Source organism: Mobula birostris, chromosome 14, assembly GCF_030028105.1.
Source record: "Mobula birostris isolate sMobBir1 chromosome 14, sMobBir1.hap1, whole genome shotgun sequence".
Lineage (NCBI taxonomy): Eukaryota > Metazoa > Chordata > Chondrichthyes > Myliobatiformes > Myliobatidae > Mobula > Mobula birostris.
Genome location: NC_092383.1, coordinates 47,095,028 through 47,122,694, shown reverse-complemented (window position 1 = coordinate 47,122,694; position 27,667 = coordinate 47,095,028). Strand labels below are relative to the sequence as shown.

Here is a 27,667-nt window from a genome sequence, read left to right as displayed (position 1 = left end):
AAATAACGGATGGGGTACGAGGGGGAGGTGGGGCATTAGCGGAAGTTTGAGAAGTCAACGTTCATGCCATCAGGTTGGAGGCTACCCAGACGGAATATAAGGTGTTGTTCCTCCAACCTGAGTGTGGCTTCATCTTTACAGTAGAGGAGGCCATGGATAGACATATCAGAATGGGAATGGGACGTGGAATTAAAATGTGTGGTCACTGGGAGATCCTGCTTTCTCTGGCGGACAGCGTAGGTGTTCAGTGAAACGATCTCCCAGTCTGTGTTGGGTCTCACCAATATATAGAAGGCCACATCGGGAGCACCGGATGCCATATATCACCCCAGCCGACTCACAGGTGAAGTGTCGCCTCACCTGGAAGGACTGTCTGGGGCTCTGAATGGTGGTAAGGGAGGAAGTGTAAGGGCATGTGTAGCACTTGTTCTGCTTACAAGGATAAGTGCCAGGAGGGAAATTGGTGGGGAGGGATGGGGGGGACGAATGGACAAGGGAGTCGCGTAGGGATCGATCCCTGCAGAAAGCGGGGGGAGGGGGGAGAGGGAAAGATGTGCTTAGTGGTGGGATCCCGCTGGAGGTGGTGGAAGTTACGGAGAATTATATGTTGGACCCGGAGGCTGGTGGGGTGGTAGGTGAGGACAAGGGGAACCCTATTCCTAGTGACGGGAGGATGGAGTGAGAGTAGATGTGCGTGGAATGGGGGAGATGCGTTTGAGAGCAGAATTGATGTTGGAGGAAGAGAAGCCCCTCTCTTTAAAAAAGGACATCTCCCTCGTCCTGGAATAAAAAGCCTCATCCTGAGAGCAGATGCGGCGGAGATGGAGGAATTGCGAGAAGGGGATGGCATTTTCACAAGAGACAGGATGAGAAGAGGAATAGTCCAGATAGCTGTGAGCGTCAGTAGGCTTATAGTAGACATCAGTAGATAAGCTGTCTCCAGAGATAGAGACAGAAAGATCTAGAAAGGGGAGGGAGGTGTCGGAAATGGACCAGGTAAACTTGAGGGCAGGGTGAAAGTTGGAGGCAAAGTTAACGAAGTCAACGAGCTCAGCATGCGTGCAGGAAGCAGCACCAATGCAGTCGTCGATGTAGCGAAGGAAAAGTGGGGGACAGATACCAGAATAGGTTTGGAACATAGATTGTTCCACAAAGCCAACAAAAAGGCAGGCATAGCTAGGACCTATACGGGTGCCCATAGCTACACCTTTAGTTTGGAGGAAGTGGGAGGAGCCAAAGGAGAAATTATTAAGAGTAAGGACTAATTCCGCGAGACGGAGCAGAGTGGTGGTAGAGGGGAACTGATTAGGTCTGGAATCCAAAAAGAAGCGGACAGCTTTGAGACCTTCTTGATGGGGGATGGAAGTATATAGGGACTGGACATCCATGGTGAAAATAAAGTGGTGAGGGTCAGGGAACTCAAAATCATCAAAAAGTTTAAGAGTTTGAGAAGTGTCACGAACATAGGTAGGAAGGAATTGAACAAGAGGGGATAAAACCGTGTCGAGGTATGCAGAAATGAGTTTGGTGGGGCAGGAGCAAGCTAAGACAATAGGTCTGCCAGGACAGGCAGGCTTGTGGATCTTGGGTAGGAGGTAGAAACGGGAAGTGCGGTGTGCGGGAACTATAAGGTTGGAGCAGTGGATGGGAGATCCCCTGAGCGGATAAAGTCGATGATGGTGTGGAAGACAATGGCCTGGTGCCATGATGATTGAGGGGTAAATAAGAGGAGGTATCTGCGAGTTGTCGCTGTGCCTCGGCAAGGTAGAGGTCAGTACGCCAGACTACAACAGCACCCCCCTTATTAGCGGGTTTTATAGTAAGGTTAGGGTTAGTGTGGAGGGAGTGGACAGCAGAGCATTCGGAAGGAGCAAGGTTGGAATGGGAACAAGGTGCGGTGAAGTCGAGATGGTTGATGTCCCGTCGGCAGTTAGCAATAAAGAGATCCAGAGCAGGCAGAAGACCAGAGCGGGGTGTCCATGAAGAGGAGGAGGGTTGAAGACAGGTGGGGGTGGAAGAGTCCTTGCCGAAGAAGTAGGCTCGGAGACGGAGACGGTAGAAGAAGAGTTCCGCGTCATGGCGAACGCGGAACTCACTGAGATGTGGGTGAAGGGGGACAAAGGTGAGGCCCTTACTGAGGACAGTGCATTCTACCTCAGACAGTTGAAGGTCAGAGGGGATAGTAAAGACCCGGCACGGATGAGAGCTGGGATCAGAGGGGGGAGGGGGGAGGCTGGGGGTGTCAGTGGAGAGGGGAAGGTTGGGGTGAGAGGAAGATGGAGCCTCTGAGGGCCCAGGAGCTGACGGTGGGATCTGAGGGAGACAGGATTGCAGAGTGGTGTTGGGGGAAGGGGAGATGGGAGTCACAATAGCAGCACGTAAAGACCCGGCCTGGAGTTCAAGGCTGGAGTCGCAGTTGGTGGTTGCACAATCGCTTTGAAGGTGTCCATGGTTGTTGCTGGAGTCCAGGTTTTGAATATGCCCTGAGGTGCTGGAGCCGGCAAGATCAATGGCAGGGGCCGCGATCATGTGGACCTGCCTCTCGTTTTTTTTGCACTACCTTGCTTTCCCGTTTCTATTTTCTATTCATGATTTATATTTATATATTCCTAGTCGCCTTCTGTAGGTTTTTAAAAGCTTCCAATATTTAAATTTTTAATATTTACTATCAATTTGTACTCCAGGGAGCGCGAAGCGCAGAATCAAATATCGCTGTGATGATTGTACGCTCTAGTATCAATTGTTTGGCGACAATAAGGTATAAAGTAGAAGTATAATAGTACAATATGAAACATTGCACTTTGGAAAATGAATTGTAAGTTTATGATAAATGTCACAATCTTTAGCAGCACCGATCTACAATATTTGGATTGTGTACAGTTCTGGTCCCTGCATTACAGGAAGGGTGTGCAGGTTTTCCTTTAGAGAGGTTGCAGAAGAGGTTCACCAGGGGGATACTTGGATTAGAGAGTATTAATTAAAAGGTGAGGTCATAGAAACATAGAAAACCTACAGCACAATACAGGCCCCTCGGCCCACAGAAGTGTGCCGAACATGTCCCTACCTTAAAAATTGCTAGGCTTACCTATAGCCCTCTATTTTACTGAACTCCATGTACCCATCTAAAAGTCTCTTAAAAGACCCTATGGTATCCGCTTCCACCACCATTGCCGGCAGCTCATTCCACGCACTCACCACTCTCTGAGTAAAAAATCTACCCCTGACATCTTCTCTGTACCTACTCCACAGCACCTTAAACCTGTGTCCTCTTGTAGCAACCATTTCAGACCTGGGAAAAAGCCTCTGACTATCCACATGATCAATGCCTCTCATCATCTTATACACCTCTATCAGGTCACCTCTCATCCTCTGTTGCTCCAAGGAGAAAAGGCTGAATTCACTTAACCTATTCTCATAAGGCATGCTCCCCAATCCAGGCAACATCCTTGTAAATCTCCTCTGCACCCTTTCTATGGCTTCCACATCCTTCCTGTAGGGAGGCAACCAGAATTGAGCACAGGTTGAACAGACTTGGATTGACTGAGGCTGGGAAATGATCTGAAAGAAGTGTATAAAACTGAGAGAATCATAGATAAGGTAGACAGCCAGAATATTCCACGATGGGAAGTCAGATGCTAGAAAGCAATATCTTTAAGGTGGGAGGTGGGGGGGGGGGTGCTTAAGGAGATTTTTTTTGTTTTCTAGCAAACACAGAGAATAACAAGTAGCTGAAACTTGCTGCCAAGGGAAGTAGTGGATATTGATTGATCAGCAAATAGTGAAGTAGTTGTTGAAGGAAAGCATTATCCTGGACTAACCTTCACTGAAGACTGACAAACTATGAACATGGTGCACTAAGATTGGCAATGAGATACCAGTTAAAGAATTTCTACTCCTACAAAATTGCTCTGCACACAGCATAAGGCAGTTGTTTCAAATAACTAGCATGTTTGAATTCTCACCACAAAGTACAAAAAAGCTCTGTTGTGATTTCTATCTCAATGATCTTCCTCAATGCGTGGATTCAATCATGAAGGGGATTCCCACATATTTCCTTCCTCCTTGTAGTTTCCCTCAGCTGCACTACACAATAGTTTGTAGCTATCTAGCAGGTACAAGGGAAGAGTTCCTTTAAAGGCCTGACATCCTTCCTAACTTGGGTGGCAGGGTGGAGTTATGTCTCTACCAAAGAAGGTGTAAGGCACTCCTTCCATCTGCTAGCCTGCAGGTCACCTTTGGGCAAGGGGTAGTACCTGCTTAGCCCCCTGAACAGGGTCACGTGAAGCCATGGGATCAGGTGGAGGATGGTTATATGAGCAGCTGGTGTATATCACAAGTCCTGGTTATACAATCACTCTGAAGAGTATTAATAATGTCTGGGGTCACCTAGCTTGTAAGGGCACTGCCCAGAAGAAGGCAATGGCAAACCACTCCTGCAGTGAAATTTGTCATGAACAAGCATGGTCAAGGAAAGACCATGGTTGCCTACGTCATACAACACGACACATAACGAGTGAATGACTCTTTCCTAATGATCAGCATGGTGAAGATATAGCAGTTGGGAGCCAGACAAGGTGCTAGAGAGTTCTAAACCACTATAGTGCAATTTTTAACATCAGTTTTGAATAAGGTGCTAGTGCTGTATGCAGTACATGTTTAGCACAGCAAATAGAAGAAATTCTAGACAAGTTGGGTATGAACGATTACAAGTAATATTTTAGTACATGTTGCAGTAAGTCTCATCATCTCTGAATAAAATAAAATCTCAAAGTTTTGCTTTATCTTTTTAAATTTCTTGAATGGTATACATTATTTATAGTCTATTTTGACAGCCTAGGTAAAATGGTAATGCTGAATCACTTTACCTGTGTTGCTACATCTTTTTCATACTTTCTCTTCCATTTCATTTCCTCAATTTGTAAATTGGCCCTGTACTCAGGCAGATCAGACAATTCTTCCAACCAACGGTCATGAGCTTTTGCTAATGCTATTTCAACCTTAGAAAATAAGACATGTTATTTCATCATATTTACTTTAACTTATTTCCTCCAAAATTTTGCAGTTTAAAAAAAGTTTTCCTTCAAATAATGTTAAATGATTAATTTATTCTGATCCATAAAACAAGCTTTTAAAGAATTGTTCAATTCTCAAATAACTAACCTTCAAATTTAATTTACAGCTGCTTCACCACAAAATTCAGATTTTCATGCATTTATGGTCAATTTCTTGGATTTAGTGTCAATTTCAATTTGTAAAATATCTTTGAAAAAAGTCAATCAAGTTCAATCCCTCCCAGTACTTTTGAAGTCCTTTCTCACTGTGCAGTGGTTAATAACACATAATGACTTAAGTAATATAAATGAAGGGGCAAAATATTATACCAAATGTCATATTTTTCTCTGCCTCAGCTAACCAGTAGTGTTGTTCACAAGTAGTTTGATAAGTAGACTACGAAACAGTGTTGACACAAGAGACAGTAGATGCTGTCACTACAGCAAAAAATAGTCTGTTGGAGGAACTCAGTGGATCAGGCAGCAACAGTGGAGGTCAGGGCTGGGTTGATATTTTGGGTTGAGACCTACATCATGATGTTCCACTCACTTAAACAACTTCAACATTAAGACCTGTGAAGCAGCACCTGGGTAAAAGAGTATAGCTGATAGGAGGAAGTAAAAGAGAGGCATACTACTTCAGGCAGTATAGACAGCTGAATGGCTGAGTCCCTTTCAAGAAACAAGATGTAAGAGGAACTCAGTGAGTCAGAAAGCATGTGTAGATGGAAGTGGACAGTTGACATTTTGGGTCAAGATGCATTATCTGGATTACACTGGGAACAGGGGAGATAAAGAGGTGGAACAAGAGCTGGCAAGTGATGGGATACAGGGAAGGAAGGGTGATAGGCAGAAAAAGGAAGATGAAGATAGAAAGAGTGTGGGAGGTGATAGGTGGAGGTGACAAAGGGCTGCAGGTGATAGAATCTTATAGGATAAGTGGAGGATAAAATCGAATAAGGGAGGTGATGTGGTGGGGAAAGGAACACAGTGTGAGGAGTGCATGGGTGATAGGCAGATGGAGTGGAAGGAGCTGGTGAAAGAAATTAGGTGATGGGATAGAGTAAAGGAGGAACTAGGTAGATCAGAGAGAGTAAGAATTGAAACACTTTACTGGAAGTTAGCAAATTCAATGTTCATGCTATCAAGTTATAGACTACCCAGTCAGAATGTGAGCTGCTGTTCTAGTTTATGTTTAGCCTCACCCCGACAGCAGAGGAGGCTGACGACAGATGTACCAGTGCAGGAATGGGAGAAATTAAATGGCTCACAATCAGGAGCTCCAGTCATGGTAGACGAAGCACAGACGTTCTGCAATGTGATCACCTAGTCTGCGCTTCGTCTCAGCAGATTATAGCAACACACACCAAAATGCTGGAGGAACTCAGCAGGCCAGGCAGCATCTATGGAAAAAAAGTACAGTCAACGTTTTGGGCTGAAACCCTTTGGTAGGACTGGAGAAAAAATGCTAAGGAGTAGGTTTGAAAGGTGGGGAGAGGGGAGAGAGAAAAGCCATGCAATAGGTACAACCTGGAAGGGGAGGGATGAAGCGCAGAGCTAGGAAGTTGATTGGTGAAAGAGACAGAAGGCCATGGAAGAAAGAAAAAAGGAGGGGGTGGGAGGAGCACCAGAAGGAGGCGATGGGCGAGCAAGGAGATAACATGAGAGAGGGACAAGGAGATGGAAAATGGTGAAGGTGGGGAGGCATTTCTGAAAGCTTGAGAAAGGATACATGGCTGTAGTAGTGGGTCTGAGTAAGCACGTGGTCAAAGAGTCGAAAAGCAGCAGGGATCACAGCAGGGGAGCAGTGAGAGACAGTTTCACTGAACTCCCGTCGAAGGGAAGATTTAAAACTTCTTCAGGGTAGGCATCCCTGGAAAAGACTTCACAGAGCAGTAATCAAATCACAAACAAGAGAAAATCTGCAGTAGGATAAATACAGAAAGGGTGTAACTCCTGGCAGAACTATGGCAATCCCAAAATAAAGGGCAGCCACTGAGGAATGAAAGAAAATTCTTCTAATTAAAGCATGCTAACTGTATGGAATATCTACTCAAGTGGACTATGGAAGATCATTCATTGAAACTAGGAAATGACAGTTATAGGTCCTGGAGGAATCAAAGAGTGTATTCATGCAGGACAGAAAACTGGAAGGTTGAACGGTGAGCTGGCTCAAGGGGCCTAAATGCCCACTGTTGTTCTTTTCAATTATTCTTGTGCAATTCTCTCCTCCATTGATATGGATACCACATTTACACTACTTCAAAATAGTTTTAGTGTGAAACCCTGTCTCAAAACAGTTGAGACATTAAAGGAAAAGGTGTGCTTCACACACAAAATGCTGGAGGAACTCAACAGTCAGGCAACATCTATGGAGTGGAATAAACAGTCAACATATTGGGCTGAGACCCAAAACAATGGAGACTACATCTCCTCTGTACCTACTTTCAAGCACCTTAAAACTGACCCCTCTCGTGTTAGCCCTGGGAAAAAAGCCTCTGACTATCCACACGATCAATGGAAACTAAATAAGAAATAAAAGAAGGCATCAAGCTAAAAGCACATGCATACAAAGTCACCAAGAGCAGTGGGAAACTGGAAGACTGGGACAACTTTAAAAAACACTAATGGACCACGAAGCGAGCAATAAAGAAAGGGAAGCCAGTTATGAAAATAAACTAGCACAAAATATAAAAACAAAGAGTAAAAGTTTTTATATAAAGTGGAAAAGGGTGGCTAAAGTGAATGTAGGTCCTTTGGAGGACGGGAAGGGGAAATTGATATTAGGTAATGAGGAAATGGCAGAGGCTTTGAATGACTATTTTGTGTTGGTCTTCATAGTGAAGGACACGTCTAACATGCCAAAGAGAGATGTTATGGATGTGATGAGGGGTGAGGACTCGCAGTGGCGTATCTAAAGTATGGCGGGTATGGCACATGCTCTGGGCGTCACTTGAAGGGGGGCACCATTGAGCATTTCTATTAAAGTCAGACAAGTCATCCTTGGACAGTGCAAAAAGAATTTTCTTTAGATGTATGATCTGTCTTTGATTATCATGGGTGAGAAGCACAAGGATGGCCTTATTTCAGAGCATTGTGTAAGAAGACCATGAAACGTTTTTTCACGAAGAAGGAGGAAAGTGGAGTTGAAGGACAGAAGAGACGAAAGTTGGAGGCGGAGGAAGCCAAGAAATCAAGCAAGTTCTTCATGCTCTTCTTTGAAAAGCCCAGAACAACATGGAACATGTTCCATGGAGCCGCCTGCACCTGCTACAAGTTTGTTAAAATCCGAAGGTGGATCAAGTACAAATTTGTCACAAGCCTAGGAGGAAGTCAAGTCAGATAAATCCGAGTGTGGCGCAATTAAGAGTGAGGCTGCCACAGAGAACATGGACATAACAGGAGGGTGAAGACAATGGTGGTGGTGGTGGTGGTGATGTCGAGTTTATTGACGAGATTTTACTTGACGACACTGAACCTAGTGAACTAGATGGTGTCAAAGAGCCTCAAACTGTCATACCAGAAGCAATTGAACAGCATGACATCGGACTTCTGAAGTTTGACAAGGATACTGGAAAAGCAATTCTGCCTGATGTGTTGAGAACAGAATAAAGCTGGGTTCGAAGTATTTCCAGAACAGTGACGGGCCTTTCCTACCAACAAATAACCGCTCAATGAACAAAACTTGGTTCAAGAGGAAATTGGGAAATGGTCGTGGTGAGGAAGTGACTCGCTCATGGCTGGTCTATTCCCCTTCTAAAAAATTTGCATTTTGTATCTGTTGTCTTCTCCATTCCCAGTCAGACCATCAATCCTCATTGGAGCAGGAAAGTGGATTCAACCAGTGGAAAGCACTTGAAAGGATTAGTGTTCATGAAAATGCCAGGAATCATCAGGAATACTTCACACAGTGGAAAGAAATGGAAAGAAATTTAGAGGAGTTATTTAGAAATTTAGAAACAGAGGAGTTATTGACTTGGTATTTCAGTCACAGATTGAGAAGGAAAAGCAGAAGTGGCGTGATATCTTGACGAGAATCCTTCACTGCATAAAATCCCTTGCAACTCAGAACCTGGCTTTGCGAGGACACAGGGAGTCACTTCAGCTAGACGATGACTCCAATGTGGGAAATTTCCTTGGCTTACTGAAACTACTGGCCACCTTTGACCCTGTCATAAAAGAACACCTTACTCATTTGGAAAGTCATCCTGGATCCACGTCTCATCTTTCACCGGGTGTCCAGAACGAATTCATCCATATGATGGCATCCACTGTTCGCCAGAGTTTACTGAGAAGCATTCATAAAGCCAAGTACTATGGTCTCATGTTCGACTCGGCTCCTGATCAGGCACACCGTGAGCAGATGTCAGAAGTAGTGAGGTATGTGGAAGTTGATTTTGAGAGGAAAACAGTCCGTGTTAGAGAGCCCTTCCTTTGTTTTATCGAGATAAGCCGGAAGGATGCTGAGAGCTTGGTTGAAGACATCTTGAAACAGCTACAGAAGGATGAAATGGAGCTACAAGATTGTCGGTCATAGTGCTATGACAACGCTGCTGTGATGGCTGGACACAGAAGTGGTGTTCATCAAAGAATACGTGAGAAAAACAACCTGGCAGTGTTTGTGAATTGCGACAATCACTCACTCAACTTGGGTGTACACGCAGCCAAGCAGGATACAATGATGGTCACGTTTTTTGGAACCATCGAAGCTCTCTACGTGTTTTTCTCTCATTCAACACAGCACTGGGAAAACCTCAAAAACGCCGTGTCTGTAGTTGTTAAGTCGGAGTCTGAAACCAGGTGGAGGGCAAGGACAGAAGCAGTGAAGCCCGTCAACAAGTACCTTGAAGAGATATTTCAAGTTCTGCAGGATGTTAGACAATGAAAACGAGATCAGTGAAACAAGAAGTGACACAAGGTAGCTGTACAACCGCATGTTGAGTTATGATTTTCTGATTTTGCTCGGATTTTGGAACAAAGTACTCATTTGCATTGACTGTATTCAAAAGAGGCTGCAGGATCTTAGCATGAACTTCCACCATGCTGCCTTGGATTTGAAAGCCCTCCAAGATCATTTTTATGATGAAAGAGAAGTGTTGGTCAGTGAGTCACTCGAAGGAGTCGATCTCTGTCAAGAATGGAATACTGAAGTTGAAAGACGTCAGAGACAAAATAAATGAATGGCTGATGAGAACTCGAGAGACGCTGGGTTAACAGCTAAGGAGGAAATGGGAAGAGTCAAGAAGGGAACACTCGACTGTCTTCACAGAGAAATGGACCAAAGGTTCGCTCGTTTGCACGACACTGACGCCAAGTTTGGGTTCCTTCTCGATGTCGAGGGACTGTGTTATGGCGCCAACAGTAACGACCTAAAGAAGTGCAAAAATTTGGGCGAATTGTACAGCTCTCATTTTGATGGACAGCAGCCATATGAAGAAATTTTGGATTGCAGAATGTTGCTATCACGGCAGATCAACATGAAAATATCAAGACCTGAGGAGCTTCTTGAATTTATTGCTTAGTATGGAGATGACAGCGTCTTCCCCAATCTTCACATTGCTATTCAGATAATGCAGTTTCCATCGCCAGCTGTGAGAGATCATTCAGCAAGTTAAAACTAATATTTTCGTATTTGAGAGCCTCCATGGGTCAGGCAGACTCTGTGAAGGACAGAAGAAACCTTTAATCACATCATGGACCAATCTGCATCAGTGAAAGGAAGGAAGGTGCAGTTATAATTTTCATGTAGTGTCATAATTTGTTAATTAAAAGATTAACGAGCTTGACTTGTAGTTTTGAGCTGATATTATGGTAAAGTTATCTAAAAGATGGGTGTCAGATGTTTGGACAGGGGCTCAATTTCAGTGCTTGCCATAGGTGCTATTTTCCGAGATACGCCCCTGAGGACTCGATACAATAGCTATCATTAAAGAGGTAGTGCTGAGCAAACTTGTGGGCCTGAAGATATAAGTCCCCTGGTCCAGATGGAATGCATCCTAGGGTACTGAAAAAATGGCAGGATTTATAGTAGAGGCTTTGGTAATAATTTACCAAAATTCTCTGTACAGGTCTCAGCAGATTGGAAGACGGCAAATGTGACGCCACTGTTCAAAAAAAGGACATAGGCAAAAGGCAGGTAACAATAGGCCAGTTAATTTAACATCTATAGTTGAGAAAATACTTGAAGCTATCATTAAAGAAGAAATAGCAAGACATCTGGAACGAAGTGGATCCATCAGGCAAATGCAGCATGGATTCAGCAAAGGCAGATCCTGTTTGACAAACTTACCGGAGTTCTTTGAGGATATAATGAGCACAGTGGGTAGAGGGGAACAGATGGATATTATTTACTTGAATTTCGAGAAGGTGTTCGATAATGTGCCACATAAAAGTCTTATTCATATGATAAGGATGCATAGAGTTGGGAGTGATGTATTAGCATGGATAGAAAGCAGAGAGTTGGGATACATGGGTGCTACTCTGGTTGGGAATCAGTGGGGAACAGTGTGCCCCAGGGGTTGGTGCTGGGCCCGCAACTGTTCACGATACACATTAACAATCTGGAAGAGGGAACCAAGTGTAGTGTATCTAAGTTTGCTGATGATACTAACTGAGTGGAAAAGCAAATTGTGCAGAAGATACAGAGAGTCTCCAGAGAGATATAGATAGGTTAAGTGAGTGGGCAAGGGTCTGGCAGATGGAGTACAATGTTAGTAAATGCGAGGTCATCCACTTTGGAAAGAAAAATGGAAGGGCAGATTATTATTTAAATGGTGAAAATTATAGCATGCTGTTCAGGAGGACTTGGGAGTGCTTGTGCATGAATCACAAAACATTGGTTTGCAGATGCAGCAGGCTATCAATGTTCCATTGCCCTTCAATGCTAAAGGGATTGAACAGCAGGGAGGTTATGCTGCAACTGTACAGGGTACTGGTGAGGCCACACCTGGAGTACTGCATGCAGTTCTGGGTCTCCTTACTTGAGGAAGGATATACTGGCTTTGGAGGTGGTGCAGAGGATGTTCACCAGGTCGATTCCAGAGATCAGGGGGTCAGACTATGAAGGGAGATCGAGTCGCTGGTATTGTACTTGCTGGAATTCAGATGAATGAGAAGAGATCTTACAGAAACATATAAAATGATGAAAGAGGAAGGAATGATAAAATAGAGGAAGGAAAGTTGTTTCCACTGGCAAGTAAGACTAGAACTAGAGGACATAGCCTCAAGATTCAGGGGGAGTAGATTTAGGATGGAGATGAAGAGGAACTGCTTTTCCCAGAGAGTGGTGAATCTGAGGAATTCTCTGCCCAATGAAGCAGTGGAGGCTACCTCAGTCAGTATATTTAAGGCACGGTTGGATAGATTTTTGCATAGTAGGGGAATTAAGGGTTATGGGGAAAAGGCAGGTAGGTGGAGGTGAGTCCATGGCCAGATCAGCCATGATCTTATTGAATGGCGGAGTAGGCTTGATGAGCCAGAAGGCCTACTCCTGCTCCTATTTCTTATGTTCTTATCAGGACAGAAGGCAGAATGTGAAATGGAAAAAGGGGTGGGTGGGGGGGGGGGGGGGCGGTGGAGAAGGGAGTAATTACCAGATGGACTATCTTTCAGAGCCCTAAATAGTCACTTCAGATGAGATGATACTTCACCTGCAAGTTCATTGCAGCCTACTCTACAGTAGCAAGACCTGACACAGACTAGGAGACCACTTTGTTGAACACCGTTGCTCTGTTCACTGGATGAGGCAGAATCTCTGGTTGGCTACCAATTTCAATTCAACTTTCCATTCCTATTCTGATGTATCTGTCCACGGACATTTCTACTGGCATAACGGTGGGACAAGCATTACCTTATATTCTGTCCAGCCTCTAATCTGATGACACAAACGAACACCATCTTCTGGTAATTACCCACCCCTTCTCGCTTTATCTATTCCCCATACAGGTTACCTCTCACCTTTTTGTTCTAACAAGCCCATCACCTCCTTCTGCTTCCCATTCCCCTTCCCTTTCTTCCATGGCCCACTGTCCTCTATTAGATTCCATATTCCTTATCACTTCACTTATTCTATCTTTCACCTCCCAGCTTCTTGCTTCATATCTTCTCCACCTACCCACCTTGCCTTTCACCTAGTCCCACCTAGCTTGTATTCTTTTCCCTATTCCCACACCTTATTCTGGCTTCTGCCCCCTTCCTTTCCAATCCTGATGAAGGGTCTCAGCCAAAAAAGGTCGACTGCTTATTCCGCTCTGTTGATACTCTCCGACTGAGTTCCTCCAGCATTGTGTTGCTTAATACTTGCAGTATCTGCAGAATCTCTTCTGTTTAAGAAGTGCTTCAAATCTTTTCCAATTCATTCTAAATAAATAGTAACTTTTTTAGAACCCTTCTTATTGTGTCTTATCACATTATATAGAGATACAATTTTCACATCTTGCCTGTTTGGCCACGTTATCTTCATTCTTTTTCTGCAGTTCTAGTTCAAGTTTTTGTAATGCCTCATTAACCGCTGCTATTCTTTCCTCCTTTGTTTGCTGCTCCATTGTCAAATTTAGATTTGGAGGCCAAGCTTCTAATTCTTGGCATATATAAACTTCACTGTTAATTGCTTCCTGATTTTCACGAACTTCCTCTCTCTTTGAAGAAGTCTTCTGTTCTGTGGCCTTATGAAGACAAAGACGCCATTCTGTTTCAACTGCACGTATCGCACATTCTGTAACCTAAAATCAAGAAAAGGCACAACAAAATAATATCTAGAATTACAAACCCTCAATGATAGATTTTAATAAACATTAGAATATTAGAACATATAAAGTTTTTTGATATGAACAGGCCATTCACCTCAAAAAAGCTGGCCCAATTCCTATTCATATAGTGTGTTGAAATAACAATCTAGTTTAGATATGAAAGTCTCTAAGGTACTACTCTCAACTACACAACTAGGTAATTTGTTCCCTATGTCCACAACTCGCTCTGTAAAGAAATGCTTCTTGATGCTACTCTGAAATCTCTCCTTAACCAGTTTCCACCTACGGACCTGTGTCCTTGATGATAGACTAATTTTGAAGTAGCAGCTGGCATCCACTTTACTGATATCCTTCGTGATTTTGAACACTTCTATCATGTCTCCTCTCATTCTACATCTACTTAGGCTAAAAAGATTTAATTCTTTTGATCTTTCTATATAGCTCATACCCAGCAGATCTGGAATGTCCTTCTCCGGAATCTCTCTAGTGCCTTCACACAATACAGACCAAAATTGCACATAGTCTTCAAGGTGTGGCCTCATAAGTGCATTATACTGCTTAAGGAGAACATCTCTTGATTTGAACTCCACTGAGCGCATTACGTAGTGCAACATTCTATTGGCCTTCCTAATCACATGTGTATTGTCTAGATGTTGATAGTGATGAGTCTACTAGGACACCCAAATCCTTCTCATACACTTTTGAACTCAATCCACCCCCACTATATATTTATAGCTAATTTTTCTACTTCCTATATATAATACCTTACATTTACTTACATTAAATTTCATCTGCCATTTATCTGGCTACATTTGGATTTTGTTTAGAGCTAACTGTATTAATTCTGCTATCTGAACGTTATCAGCCTGCGCCCCCCCCCCCTTAATTTTGGGTTATCCGCAAACTTCACTAGTCTATTTGGTTAATGTACTTATCAAAATCATTGATGTAAATTAAAAACAGCAGTAGTCCAAAAACAATTCCTGCAGAACCCCATTTTTAACATCTTCTAGGTATGAAAATGATCCTGTCTCCATAATGTTCTGTTCGCCAGAGAAAGCAGGATCTCCCAGTGGCCACACATTTTAATTCCACATCCCATTCCCATTCTGATATGTCTATCTACAGCCTCCTCTACTGTAAAGATGAAGACATACTCAGGTTGGAGGAACAACACCTTATATACCGTCTGGGTAGCCTCCAACCTGACGGCATGAACATTGACTTCTCAAACTTCCGCTAATGCCTCACCTCCCCCTCGTACCCCATCCTTTATTTATTTATTTATTTACACACATTCTTTTTCTCTCTCTCCCTTTTATCCCTCTGTCCCTCTCACTATACCCCTTGCCCATCCTCTGGGTTCCCCCTCCCCCTTTCTTTTTCCCTAGGCCTCCTGTCCCATGATCCTCTCATATCCCTTTTGCCAATCAACTGCCCAGCTCTTGGGCTCCATCCCTCCCCCTCCTGTCTTTTCCTATCATTCTGGATCTCCCCCTCCCCCTCCCACTTCCAAATCTCTTACTACCTTTTCTTTCAGTTAGTCCTGACGAAGGGTTTCGGCCCGAAATGTCAACTGTACCTCTTCCTAGAGATGCTGCCTGGCCTGCTGCGTTCATCAGCAACTTTTATGTGTGTTGCTTGAAATTCCAGCATCTGCAGATTTCCTCATGTTTGTTCTCTCCATAATTCATTGTTTTCTATTATTGAGCTAATTCTGCATCTATTTGCACACCTTACCCTGAATCCCTACCTCCTGTAGTTTTATTATTAGCCTCTCATGGAGTAGCTTGTTAAAAGCCTTCTGAGAGTCCAAGTAAATTATATCAAGCATTCTATTGTTATCATACAGTCTGGTAAATTAAACCATTAATTGATTATTCAAGACTTGCCATTTCAATAGATACTAAGCATTCACAAACCTCTATAAGTATTAGCACAAGTACTTGCATGACAAAGCACCTTCTCAATCTCCCAGTGCCTGAGGCCATTACTGCCACATTACATACAATGAACAGAAATTATGCAATCTAAGAACCTGCTATTTTTAAATTGGGAAAAAAGTCCAGGAAATGTCAGTGACAGTACTTAAAATTAGCAGAGATGTATTTTCATAGTCACCCAGCATGCAAACGGTTTTTTCTGATGATTACATCCAAGACTGGGCATCTACTCTAGTCAAATGACATAATAGATGGGCTTTTGTTCTGAAAACTACACACTACAAGTTCTCACTGCTTCAATTTTTTGGAATGAGGAACTTTCAACACACTAAAAGCAATCAACATCATAAAAATCTGCCCTCTCAGATGACCACACTATTAATTCCCACAAAATACAAAAGATAAACATAATTAAATATGAAAATTGTCACTGCTGCTTTGCTACTTCTGGAACTTTGCTTTATGGTCATGATATTGCATCGGCAACAATTACTCTTTGGAGTACTGAACTGGATGTGAAATGAGGAATTACTATCATTTTGTTAAGCCACATAGCTTTTTAAATTTAAATCAGAAAAAGTCAGCATGTTTACGTAAAATAACAATGGGTTTCAATTAATGGAACATATTTAAGTCTATTAAAATCTACAGTTAAGTAAGACAAGATAAGGCAAAGTCAACATGGTTTCTTAAGGGAAAATCTTGCCTGACCAACCTGTTAGAATTTTCTGAAGAGATTACAAGTAGGATAGATAAAGGGGATTCAGTAGATGTTGTATATTTGGACTTACAGAAGGCCTTTGACAAGGTGTCACACATGAGGCTGCTTTACCAAGTTAAGAGCCCGTGGTATTACAGGAAAGTTGGTTAGAGCATTGGCTGATAGGTAGGAGGCAGCTGGGAATGAAAGGATCCTTGTCTGGTTGGCTGCCAGTGACTAGTGGTGTTCCTCAGGAGTCGATGTTGGACAGCTTCTTTTTATACTGTATATCAAGGATTTAAATGATGGAACAGATGGCTTTGTTGCCAAGTTTGCAGCTAATAACAAGACTGATGGAGGGACAAGTAGAGTTGATGAAACAGGTAGGCTGCAGAAAGACTTAAGACAGATTAGGAGAATGGGCAAGAAAGTGGCAACTCAAATGCAAATCTGGAAAATACACAGACATGCACTTTGGTAGTAGAAATATATGTGTAGACCATTTTCTAAGTGGGGCGAAAACCCAAAAATCTGAGTTGCAAAGGGACTTGGGAGTCCTTGTGCAGAGCAACCTAAAGATTAACTTGAAGGCTGAGTCAGTGGTGAGGAGGCAAATGCAATGTTAGCATTCATTTCAAGAGGTCTTGAATACAAAAGCAGGGATTTGATGCTGAGGGTTTACGAGGGGTGATTGATAAGTTCGTAGCCTAAGGTCGAAGGAGTCAACTTTAGAAAACCTAGTATATTTATTTTTTAACGTAGTCCCCTCCTACATGTACACACTTAGTCCAGCGGTCGTGGAGCATACGGATCCCTTCTTTGTGGAAGTGGTCCACAGCAGGGGTGATTGATAAGTTCGTGGCCTAAGGTAGAAGGAGAGTAGTTATACAGCTCTCGTTACATGCACGTGCAGTTCAACTCTTTGAGTGAAAATGCAGAAAGTTTGAAGTTAATAACTCATCGCCTTCTACCTTAGGCCACGAACTTATCAATCACTCCTGCTGTGGATCACTTCTGGAGGTCCAAGACGTCGACTTCTATAAAGGGATATGTATGCTCCGTGACCGCTGGACTAAGTGTGTAAATGTAGGAAAAATAAATATACTAGGTTTTCTAAAATTGACTCCTTCTATCTTAGGCCACAAACTTATCAATCATCCCTCGTATAAGGCTTTGATGAGGCTGCACTTCGAGTATTGTGAACAATTTTGGGCACTTCATGTTAGAAAAGATGTGCTGGCATTGGAGAGGGTACAGGAGCGGTTCACAAGGATGATTCTGGGGTTGTCATACGAGGAACATTTGATGGTTCTTGGTCTATACTCGGAAGTTAGAAGGATGAGGGGGGATCTCATTGAAATCTTTTGAATGTTAAAAGGCCTAGATAGAATAGATGTGGAAAGGATGTTTCCTATGGTGGAGGAGTCTAGGACAAGAGGGCACAGCCTCAGGATAGAGGATAGAGGGTGTCCATTTAAAACAGAGAGGCGGAGAAATTTCTTTAGCCAGAGAGTGGTGAATTTGTAGAATTTGTTACCACAGGTGGCTGTGGAGGTCAGGTCGTTGGGTGTATTTAAGGCAGAGATTGATAGGTTCTTGATTGGACACAACATCAAAACTTACAGGGAATAGAGTCGGGGGTGGGGGGGGGGGGTAGGATCAGCCATGACTGAATGACGGAGCAGACTCAATGGGCCAAATGTCTTAATTCTGCTCCTTTGTCTTATCGCCTTATTTTCTTCGATTGAGTGGAAGTAGTTGGAAAAACAAAATTACAGACAAAATAAAATACACAATTAAAATAAAAATCAAACAAAACAATCATTAAAAAAGCATTAAAAAAATTTTTCAGAATCAGAATCAGGTTTATTATCACTGGAATGTGACGTGAAATTTGTTAACTTAGCAGCAGCAGCAGTTCAATGCAATACATAACCAAGCACAGACAGACAGAGAAAAAAAAACATAATAAATAAACAAATAAATCAATAATTTACTGTTTTAAAGAAACAGCAGGGAAATTTTCAGTATACAAAAGATATATCATTAAGAAAAGGCACAATTTATAACCTCTGCACAGCTCAGCATCGAATTACATTTTCCCTACATTCATTTAATTGTCAAGAACATTACTTTTTGCTGTTCTTCTTGCCACTGTGCTTTGGCTAGCTTTAATTGGCTTTCAACTTGTAACTTGATGTTGGTTTCATCTTCTCTCATCCATTGCTGTTTTGCAGCTTGCATTGCAGTCTCATGTTTTTCATTGAGCCCATTCAAATTCTCTTGCAATTCTGCTAAATATGTCTTTTTTAACTGAAAAATTCAAATATATAATTCAGTTACTGTACAAACAAAGCAATTATATTTAAGACCAAGTGCAAATATACCTTCTCCAACTGGTACGAGTGTTAACACTGAAAAATAAAGCCTCGGACAAAATTTGCTATTTTCTGAATATTTGGCATACTGGATGTTATAGCACAGGGCCACAGGAATGGTACATTATTCTACCAGTACATTCTTTCCACTAATGCGTAGAAAGATGATTTAATAAAATGATAAAATAATATACTATGATTTGGTTAAGTGACATTGTATTCTGAAGTTAAGTCACACTAATATTTTCTCATACGAATGCCAATATTTCCAGTGCAATATTTCTATTTCACAAAGTGGATTCACTTATCAGTGGATAAGAAACCATAAAACGGAAGTGAAAAATCTCTTCAAATTGGCTTTAACTTAGGATCATATTTTGACTGAACTTGAACCCTGATTTTCAGAGGCAAAGGGACTGCACAGTAAATAAAAAAAACTGGCCTTATTCAAATTCAATTTCTATTAAATTAGTTTTCTTTTTAAGTTTTCTCATTCAAACAGTGCATAAATAACAAACTGAAAACAGGTAAAATATCAAATACATACTAACTGTTATTGACAAGATGAAATTAAACATAACCACACACACACATACATAAAATGCTGGAGGAGCTCAGCAGACCAGACAGCATCTATGGAAAAGAGTAAGCAGTCATGCTTTAGGCTGAGACCTTTCATCAGGATTGATTTGGACCTCCAGTATATGCAGATTTTCTCATGTGTCTGATTAAAGATAGACACTTGATTAAACATGTAGACACACCACAAGTTGCATAAAAATCATATCAGTGCTACAGGTCTAATATCAAAGCAAAGTTAAAAGTCATTAAAACCAACTCAAGGGTCTGCTGGAGTATCCTTCAATGGCTGGTTTTAGTAAGAACAGATAATTTTCCATTCAATATTCAGCCAATCCTACAGACCAGAAGCACTAACATGAGGCTTATTAACTGTAAGGAAAAAAAAGTACAATGTGCAATGGAGAAAACAAAGTGTCAATGAACACCTCAAAGAGGTTCAGTTAAAAAATACGATAACAAATGACAAAAATGTTTCTCACTAACTTCCTGCTCCACTGTTGTTAATTTGAGGGACATTTCCTTCTTTAATTGGCTCTCCAAGGAGTCTTTTTCTTTACAGATGGTGATGTAACACTCTTGCACTCCAGACATCTCTTGTTTGAGCTGTTCCAGTTGAGCACTAATACATGAAGAAAAAAGCAACAAATATAGTTCCGAAAATTGAAGGAGAAGAAAAATATATAATTCCAGCTTTTATTTCATCAACATGGTAATATTTCAGCAGATACTAGTGTTCAAAGCTTATTATATTATGCACACATATTCGATACACTGAGTAGCCACTTTATTAGGTACACCCGTAAACTTGATCGAAAATGCAAATATCGATCAGCCAATTATGTAGCAACAACTCAATGCATAAAAGCATGCAGACATGGTCAAGCGGTTCAGTTGCTGTTCAGACCAAACATCAGAATGAGGAAGAAATGTGATCTATGTGACTTTGACCATGCAGGGATGGGTAATGCCATACGCGGTGATTTGACTGTCTCAGAAACTGCTAGTCATTTCACGCACAACAGTCCCGAGTTTACAAGGAATGATGCAAAAAATAAAACGTGGGGTGCTCGCCCAGAAATTGAATGCTGTATAAGGACTGACTAAGTGGCATATTTGTGTGTTTAAGCCAATATTTTGTGGAAAGTGATCACTCTATGATGGATGCTGTGGGAAGTACCTTATGATGGATAATACAGATATTAAGGTCGTGTGCGATGCAACTACCAGTGACGTGACAGAAGACACACCTGGTGAGGTGGACCATGGCCAGTTCACATCACTAGAGTTGGCGAGAATGTAGCTGAGGGTGAAGATTTTAAAAGGCCAAGTTGTTTTCTATTCATTGGAGTACTGCTCAGGTGCAACAAGGGTTCCCTTGCATAAAAACCCAGTCTCTATAAATAACAGGTACCGTCTGGCGGAGTGGTCGTTGTCGGAGTAGTCTGAGGCAGAGTAGTAAGGCTTTGGTTCAACAAGGTTTTGACGAGAACAGGTAGAGGCAAGGTAAGCAGGCAAATTCATTCCTTATTTCTTATTTAACTCTTGAGAGAATAGAAAGACTGTCTACAGAGCCAGTGCTCTGTTCTGGGTATCAGATGTAGGATTTCCAGGAGACTCCCATCCTCCCCAGTGGCCACATGGGTGACTGTCAGGAGAGGAAACGGAGGATGTCAGATAGTGGAGAGCACCCCTGTGGCCACCCAGCTCCCCTCAACAATAAGTACTGCATTTTGAGTACTGTTAGCGGGGATGACCTACTTGGGGGAAGCAAGAGTGGCTGTGCCTCCAGCATTGAGTCTGGCCCTATGGCTCAGAAGGGCAGGGAACTGAAGAGGATGGCAGCAGACAACAGGGGACTCTATAGTCAGGGGGCCAGACAGGTGATTCTGTGGATGTGAAAAGGAAACGGAAACGGATGGTAGTTTGCCTCCCTGGTGCCAGGGTCCGCGACGTTTCTGAACGTGTCCACAATATTCTGAAAAAGTAGGGTGAGCAACCAGAAGTAATGGTACATATTGGTACCAACGACATAGGTAGAAAGAGGGAGGGGGGGGGGTCTTGAAAACAGAATACAGAGACTTAAGAGGAAGCTGAGAAGCAGGACCTCAAAAGTAGTAATCTCAGGATTGCTGTCTGTGCCATGCAACACTGAGGATAGGAATAGAATGAAATGGCAGATATATGTGTGGTTGAAGAATTGGAGCAGGGGGCAGGGATTCAGATCTCTGGATAATTGGGACCTCTTCTGGGGCAGGTGGGACCTGTAAAAAGGGACAGGTTGCACTTGAACCTGAGGGGGACCAGTATTCTTGGGGGCAAATTTACTAGGGGAGTGGTTTAAACTAATATGGCAGGGAGATGGGAACCAGTATGATAGAGCTGAATATGAGCGAGCAAGTTTACAAGTCGATGATGGGTGTATCATGAATGTAAGGAAGAACAAGCCAATGATTGGGTACAAATGCAGACAGAGCAAAGAGTTAAATATTACCACAGAGGCAAAATTCAAAAGGGCAAAGAATGCAGGACTGAAGGTACTATACTTAAATGTGCGTAGTATTCGAAATAAGGTGGACATACTCATGGTACAATTGGACTGGTCGGTATGACATTGTGGGCATCACTGAGTTGTGGCTTCAAGAAGATCATGGTTGGGAGCTTAACATCAAAGAATACACTTTGTATTGAAAGGACAGGCAGGAAGGCATCGGTGGTGTGGCACTGTTGGTAAGAGATGGAATTACATCTTTAGCAAGAGGTGACATAGGGTAAGAGAAGGTTGAATTTCTGTGGGTGGATTACAAAACTGTAAGGGTAGAAAAAACATTATGAGAATCATATATAAGCCTCCAAATAGCAGCAAAGATGTGGGGTTGAGATTCAACAGGGAGCTGGAAAAGGCATGTAATAAGGGTAACGATACAATTGTAATGGGTATGCAAGAGTATTGGGAGTATTACATTGATGTTGAACAGCTAGAGAGGAAATTTGTTGAATGCCTACAAGATGGCTTTTTAGAGCAGCTTGTGCTTGAGCCTACTCGGGGAAAGGCTATCTTAGATTGGGTGTAGAGTAACATTTTTGTTTTAGTGGTTGGATACAACTGAGTGGATTGCTAGGCCATTTCAGAAGGCATTAAGAGTCAAGCACATTGCTGTGGGTCTGGAGTCACATACAGGCCTGACAAGGTAAGGATGGCAGGATTCCTCCCCTAAAGGACATTAGTGAACCAGATGGTTTTTTTTTACAAAAATCGACATGGTTTCATGGTCATCAGATATTTTCATTGAATTTAAATTCACCATCTGCCATGGTGGGATTCAAACTCATGTACTCAGCGTATAGCTGGGTCTCTAGATTACTGATCCAGTGTAAATTACCAGTACACCAAATCTCCCCAGTCAAGGCAATTCAGCTCCTGACCTCATCACCTTCTCGGTCCAAACATGGACCAAAGAGCTAAGTACCAGAGGTGAGGTGAGGTGAGGTGAGAGTGATAGCCCTCGTCATCAAGGCAGCATTTGACTGAGTATGGCATCAAGATGCCCCAGCTAAAATGGAATCAAGGGGAATTAGGAGGAAAACCCTCCACTGATTGGAATCATACCTGACACAAAGGAAGATGGTTGTGGTGGTTGGAGGTCAGTCATCTCACACTCAGGACATCACTGCAGGAATTCCTGAGGGAAATGTCCTAGGACCAACCATCTTCAGCTGCTTCACCAATGACCTTCCTTCCATCATAAGGTCAGAAGTGGGGATGTTCACAGATGACTGCACAATGTGCTGCACCATTTGTGACTCGTCAAATAGTGAAGCAGTTCATACCTAAATGCAGAAGGACCTGGACAATATCCAGGCTTGGGCTGACAAGTGGCAAGTAACATTCAAGCCACGCAAGTGCCAGGCAATGATCATCTCCAACAAGAGAGGCTCTAACCATCGTCCCTTGGCATTCAGTGGCATCACGATCAATGAATCCCCTACTATCAACATCCTGGGGGTTACCATTGACAAGAAACCAAACTGCTCTAGCCATATAAACACCGTGGCTACCACAGTAGGTCAAAGGCTAGGAATCCAGTGGCATGCAACTCACCTCCTAACTCCCCAAAGCCTGTCCACCATCTACAAGGCTCAGGTCAGGAGTGTAATGGAATACTCATCACTCACCTGGATGAGTGCAGCTCCATCAACACTCATGAAGCTTGACACCATCCAGTACAAGGCAAGTCCACTTGATTGGCACCCCTTCCAGAAGTATCCAATCCCTCCACCATCGTCAAACAGTTGCAGCAGTGTGTACTATCTACAAGATGCACTGCAACAACACACCGAAGTTCCTAAGGCAGCACCTTCCAGACTCTCGACCACTACCATCTAGAAGAACAACAGCAGATAACTGGGAACACCACCACTTGGAAGTCCCCCTCCAAGTCACTCAGCATCCTGACTTGGAAACATATTGCCATTCCTTCATTGTTGCTGGGTCAAAATCATGGAATTGCCTCACTAACAGTACTATGGGTGTACCTACACCTCAGGGACTGCAGTTGTTCAAAAAGGCAGCTCATCACCACCTTCTCAAGGGCAACTAGATTGCTGGCTTAGCTGGCAATGCCCACATCCCATAAATGAGTAAATAAAAATAACCCAGATCTTATTGGGGAGCTTAACGTAAAGGAACCCTTAGGAGGCAATGATCAAACCCTTAGAAGGCAGTGATCATTACATAATTCAATTCATACTGCAAATTGAGAGTGAGAAGCAAAAGTCAGATGTATCAGTATTGCAATGGAATAAAGGGAATTACAGAGGCATGAGAGAGGAGCTTGCCCAGGTGGATTGGAGGAGGACAACAGCACAGCAGAAATGGTTTAAGTTTCTGGCAATAACTCACAAGCCACAGGATAGATATGTCCCTTTGAGAAAGAAGCTCTCAAATGGCAGGGGTAGGCAACCGTGGCTGACAAAGGAAGTTAAGGACTGCATAAAAGCCAAGGAAAGGGCAAGTAAGGTAGTAAAAGTGAGTGGGAAGTTGGATGATTAGGAAGCTTTTAAAATCCAACAAAAGGCAACTAAAAAGCTATAAGAAGGAAAAAGATTAAATATGAAGGCAAGCTGGCCAATAATATAAAGCCAGATACCAAAGGTTTCTCAGTTATATAAAAAGTAAAAGGGAGGTGAGCGTTGATATTGGACCACTGGAAAATGATGCTGGTGAGGTCGTAATTGGAGACAAAGAAATAGGAGATGAACTTAATGGGTATTTTGTATCTGTCTTCACTGTGGAAGACACCAACAGGATGCCAGAAGTCCGTGAGTCTCACGGAGTCTCATGGGGAATAGAATATAAAAATAAGGAGTTAATGCTGAAGCTTTATAAGACACTAGTCAAGCCACACTTGGAGCATTGTCAAAAGTTTTGGGTCCCATATCTCAGAAAGGATGTATTGTTATTGGAGAGAGTCCAGAGGAGGCTCACGAGGATGATTCCAGAAATGAAGGGGTTAACATATGAAGAGTTTCCTGCAGCCTTGGGCCTGTACTCACTGGAATTTAGAAGAATACCGGGAGGGGGGGATCTCATTGAAACCTATCGAATGTTGAAAGGACTAGGTGGGGTGGATGTTTCCTATGGTGCGGGTATCCAGAACTAGAGGACACAGCCTCAAAATTGAAGGGTGACCTTTTAGAACAAAGGTAAGGAGGATATTTTTTAGCCAGAGAGTAGTGGATCTGTGGAATGCTTTGCCACAGACTGCAGTGGAGGCCAAGTCCGTGGCAGAAGTTGATTGTTTCCTGATCAGTCAGGGCATCAGAGGATATGGCCAGAAGGCAGGTATATGGGGTTGAGTGGGTTCCGGGATCAGCCATGATGGAAAAGTGGAGCAGATTCGATGGGCTGAATGGCCTAATTTTGCTCTTATGGTCTTTTCTGTGGAGTGAGGGAAGACTCTGTCTGATGTGAAAGATCTAATAAGTCCTTCACCTGTAGACTGAAATTTTGAGCTTGTTTCGACTATTACATCACTGGTTGATAAGTGCCAAAGCTATCATAGGCTGAGAATATTCTCTGGAGTCAAACCCACACCCAATGGGGAAGAAGAATATGAGGCTTGTGTTGAGCAGACATCTCAGTTACTGGATCCATGGCACTGCTCAGATAAGCCTGTTAATGTTTCAGCTAAACTTGACATGTCCACTAGGAAACCTGACCCACCTGTAGGACTTATTAAGCAGAGGAATGCGGCTGAAAAGGGTCTTCTGACCAGAGAGGTGATTAGCATTTTCTGTTAAAACTGTGGAGAATATGGACATTTTAAGCTAAACTGTGAGGGGCAAAAAAAATCTTCGAAAGTTAAGTCAGCGGTTAATCAAACAGAGAAGAAAAGAAACTAAACTACAGAGGGACCCAGAAAAGGAACAGGCTGACATCTCAGAGAGAATACATTCCAAACAATGTGTCAAGGGAAATACTAAAGTGCAAAAAGCTATTCCCAAAGGTTTAGTGGCATCAGGCTCTGATGTATCCACATGGATTGAAGGTACTTATGCTAGAGTCACACTTGACACAGGTTCTCAAGTTACTTTATTTTACAAATCCTTTTATAACCAGTATTTGAGGCATTTACCATTGACACCGCTCAGTGCCTTTGAGATTTGGGGGCTTAGTGCTGATGATTACCTGTAGAACGGTTATTTATCATTGAAACTGGAGTTTTTGGAAGCAGATGTCAGAGTAGCTGAGACTACTGATACATTAGTATTGGTTTGTCGGATCCAGTTGAAAAACGTGAAGCTTCCGTTCACTTGGAAACAAATACTCCCATTGTGAGAAGGCTCATGGGAGAATGTAAGAAGAGAAATGAAGAGAATTTTCTGAAAACCTTAGACCATAAGACATAGGAGCAGAATTAGGCCATTCAACCCATTGAGTCCGCTCATGGCAGGTCCCGGATCCCATTCAACTCCATACACCTGCCCTCTCACCATATCCCTCGATGCCCCGACCAATCAGGAATCTATCAACTTCCACTTTAAATATACCCACAGACTTGGCCTCTATCGCAGTCTGTGGCCGAGCATTCCACAGGTTCACCACTCTTTGGCTAAAAAAATTTCTCCTTACTTCTGTTCTAAAAGGTCGCCCCTCAATTTTGAAGCTGTGCCCTCCAGCTCTGGATATTCCCACCAGAGGAAACAACCTCTCCATGTCCACCTTATCTAGTCCTTTCAACATTTAGTAGATTTCAATGAGATCCCCACACATTCTTCTAAATTCCAGTGAGTACAGGCCCAAAACTGCCAAACCCATACTTTCTGAGATACAGGGCCCAAAACTGTTGACAGTACTCCAAGTGCAGCCTGACTAGTTTCTTATAAAGCTTCAGCATCATCTCCTTGCATTTGTCTTCTTTACCACATACTCAACCTGTGATTTAATCTTCTGGGAGTCTTGCATGAGTCACTAAGACCCTCTGCATCTCTGATGTTTGAATTTTTTCTCCATTTAGCTAATAGTCTGCACTATTGTTCCTTTTACCAGAAACTGCATTATCATACATTTTCCAACACTGTGTTTCATCTGCCACTTTTTTGTCCATTTTTCCAATTTGTCTAAGTCTTGCTGCAATCGCATTGCTTCCTCAGCACAACTTACTCCTTTACCTATCTTTGTATCATCCATAAATTTTGCCACAAAACCATCAATTCCATTATCTAAATCATTGACAAGACAATGTGAAAAATACTCAACCCTGAGGAACACCACTAGTCACTGGCAGGCAATCACAAAGGGCCCCCTTTATTCCCACTCGTTGCCTCCTATCTGTCAGCCATTCCTCTATGCATAACAGTATCTTTCCTGTAATGTCCATTCACCCAGTGTTCAGAGCTGCTTTTGAGAAGGTGCAAGTTCCTCCTAAGCAGAATGATGAAGAATTATGTTGTATACCCAGTCTAAACTTGGAGGAGTAGCTAGAGTGATCAAGGACACCTCTTTCTGAGAGAGTACTCTCTGATTAGCAGTAGTGGAGGTTGACAGCATCTGCTTAAACTGAAAGAAGCTGAGTTCACTCAGGGGCAGGGGGAACTGAGTCACCGGAAGGTACAAGTGACAGACGGGGGATGGGGGGGGGTTCCCCAGTATACAGGAATGGTCACAAAGAGAGGCTGAGGCTGAAAATGTTGAAGCTGAGATAAGGCGGTTTCAGAGTCAGGAAACTCCCAGAGAGGTTGGCATATGATGCACCTGGGAATAAAC

General features: G+C 42.8%; 1 protein-coding gene across 4 annotated transcripts in view; it reads right to left on the bottom strand.

The window, feature by feature from the left end:
* Nucleotides 1–27,667, bottom strand: part of cep152 (centrosomal protein 152) — a 289,528-nt gene that overhangs the window by 51,110 nt on the left and 210,751 nt on the right. For 3 of the 4 annotated variants that reach the window (XM_072278504.1, XM_072278505.1, XM_072278507.1), the window contains 4 exons: nucleotides 19,885–20,020; nucleotides 18,575–18,754; nucleotides 13,490–13,771; nucleotides 4,866–4,997 (listed from right to left, as the gene is read on the bottom strand). In XM_072278504.1, coding sequence (XP_072134605.1) covers nucleotides 4,866–4,997; nucleotides 13,490–13,771; nucleotides 18,575–18,754; nucleotides 19,885–20,020 — 730 coding nt within the window. The remainder of the gene's footprint in view (nucleotides 1–4,865; nucleotides 4,998–13,489; nucleotides 13,772–18,574; nucleotides 18,755–19,884; nucleotides 20,021–27,667) is intronic. The other variant, XM_072278506.1, reaches the window with a different exon arrangement.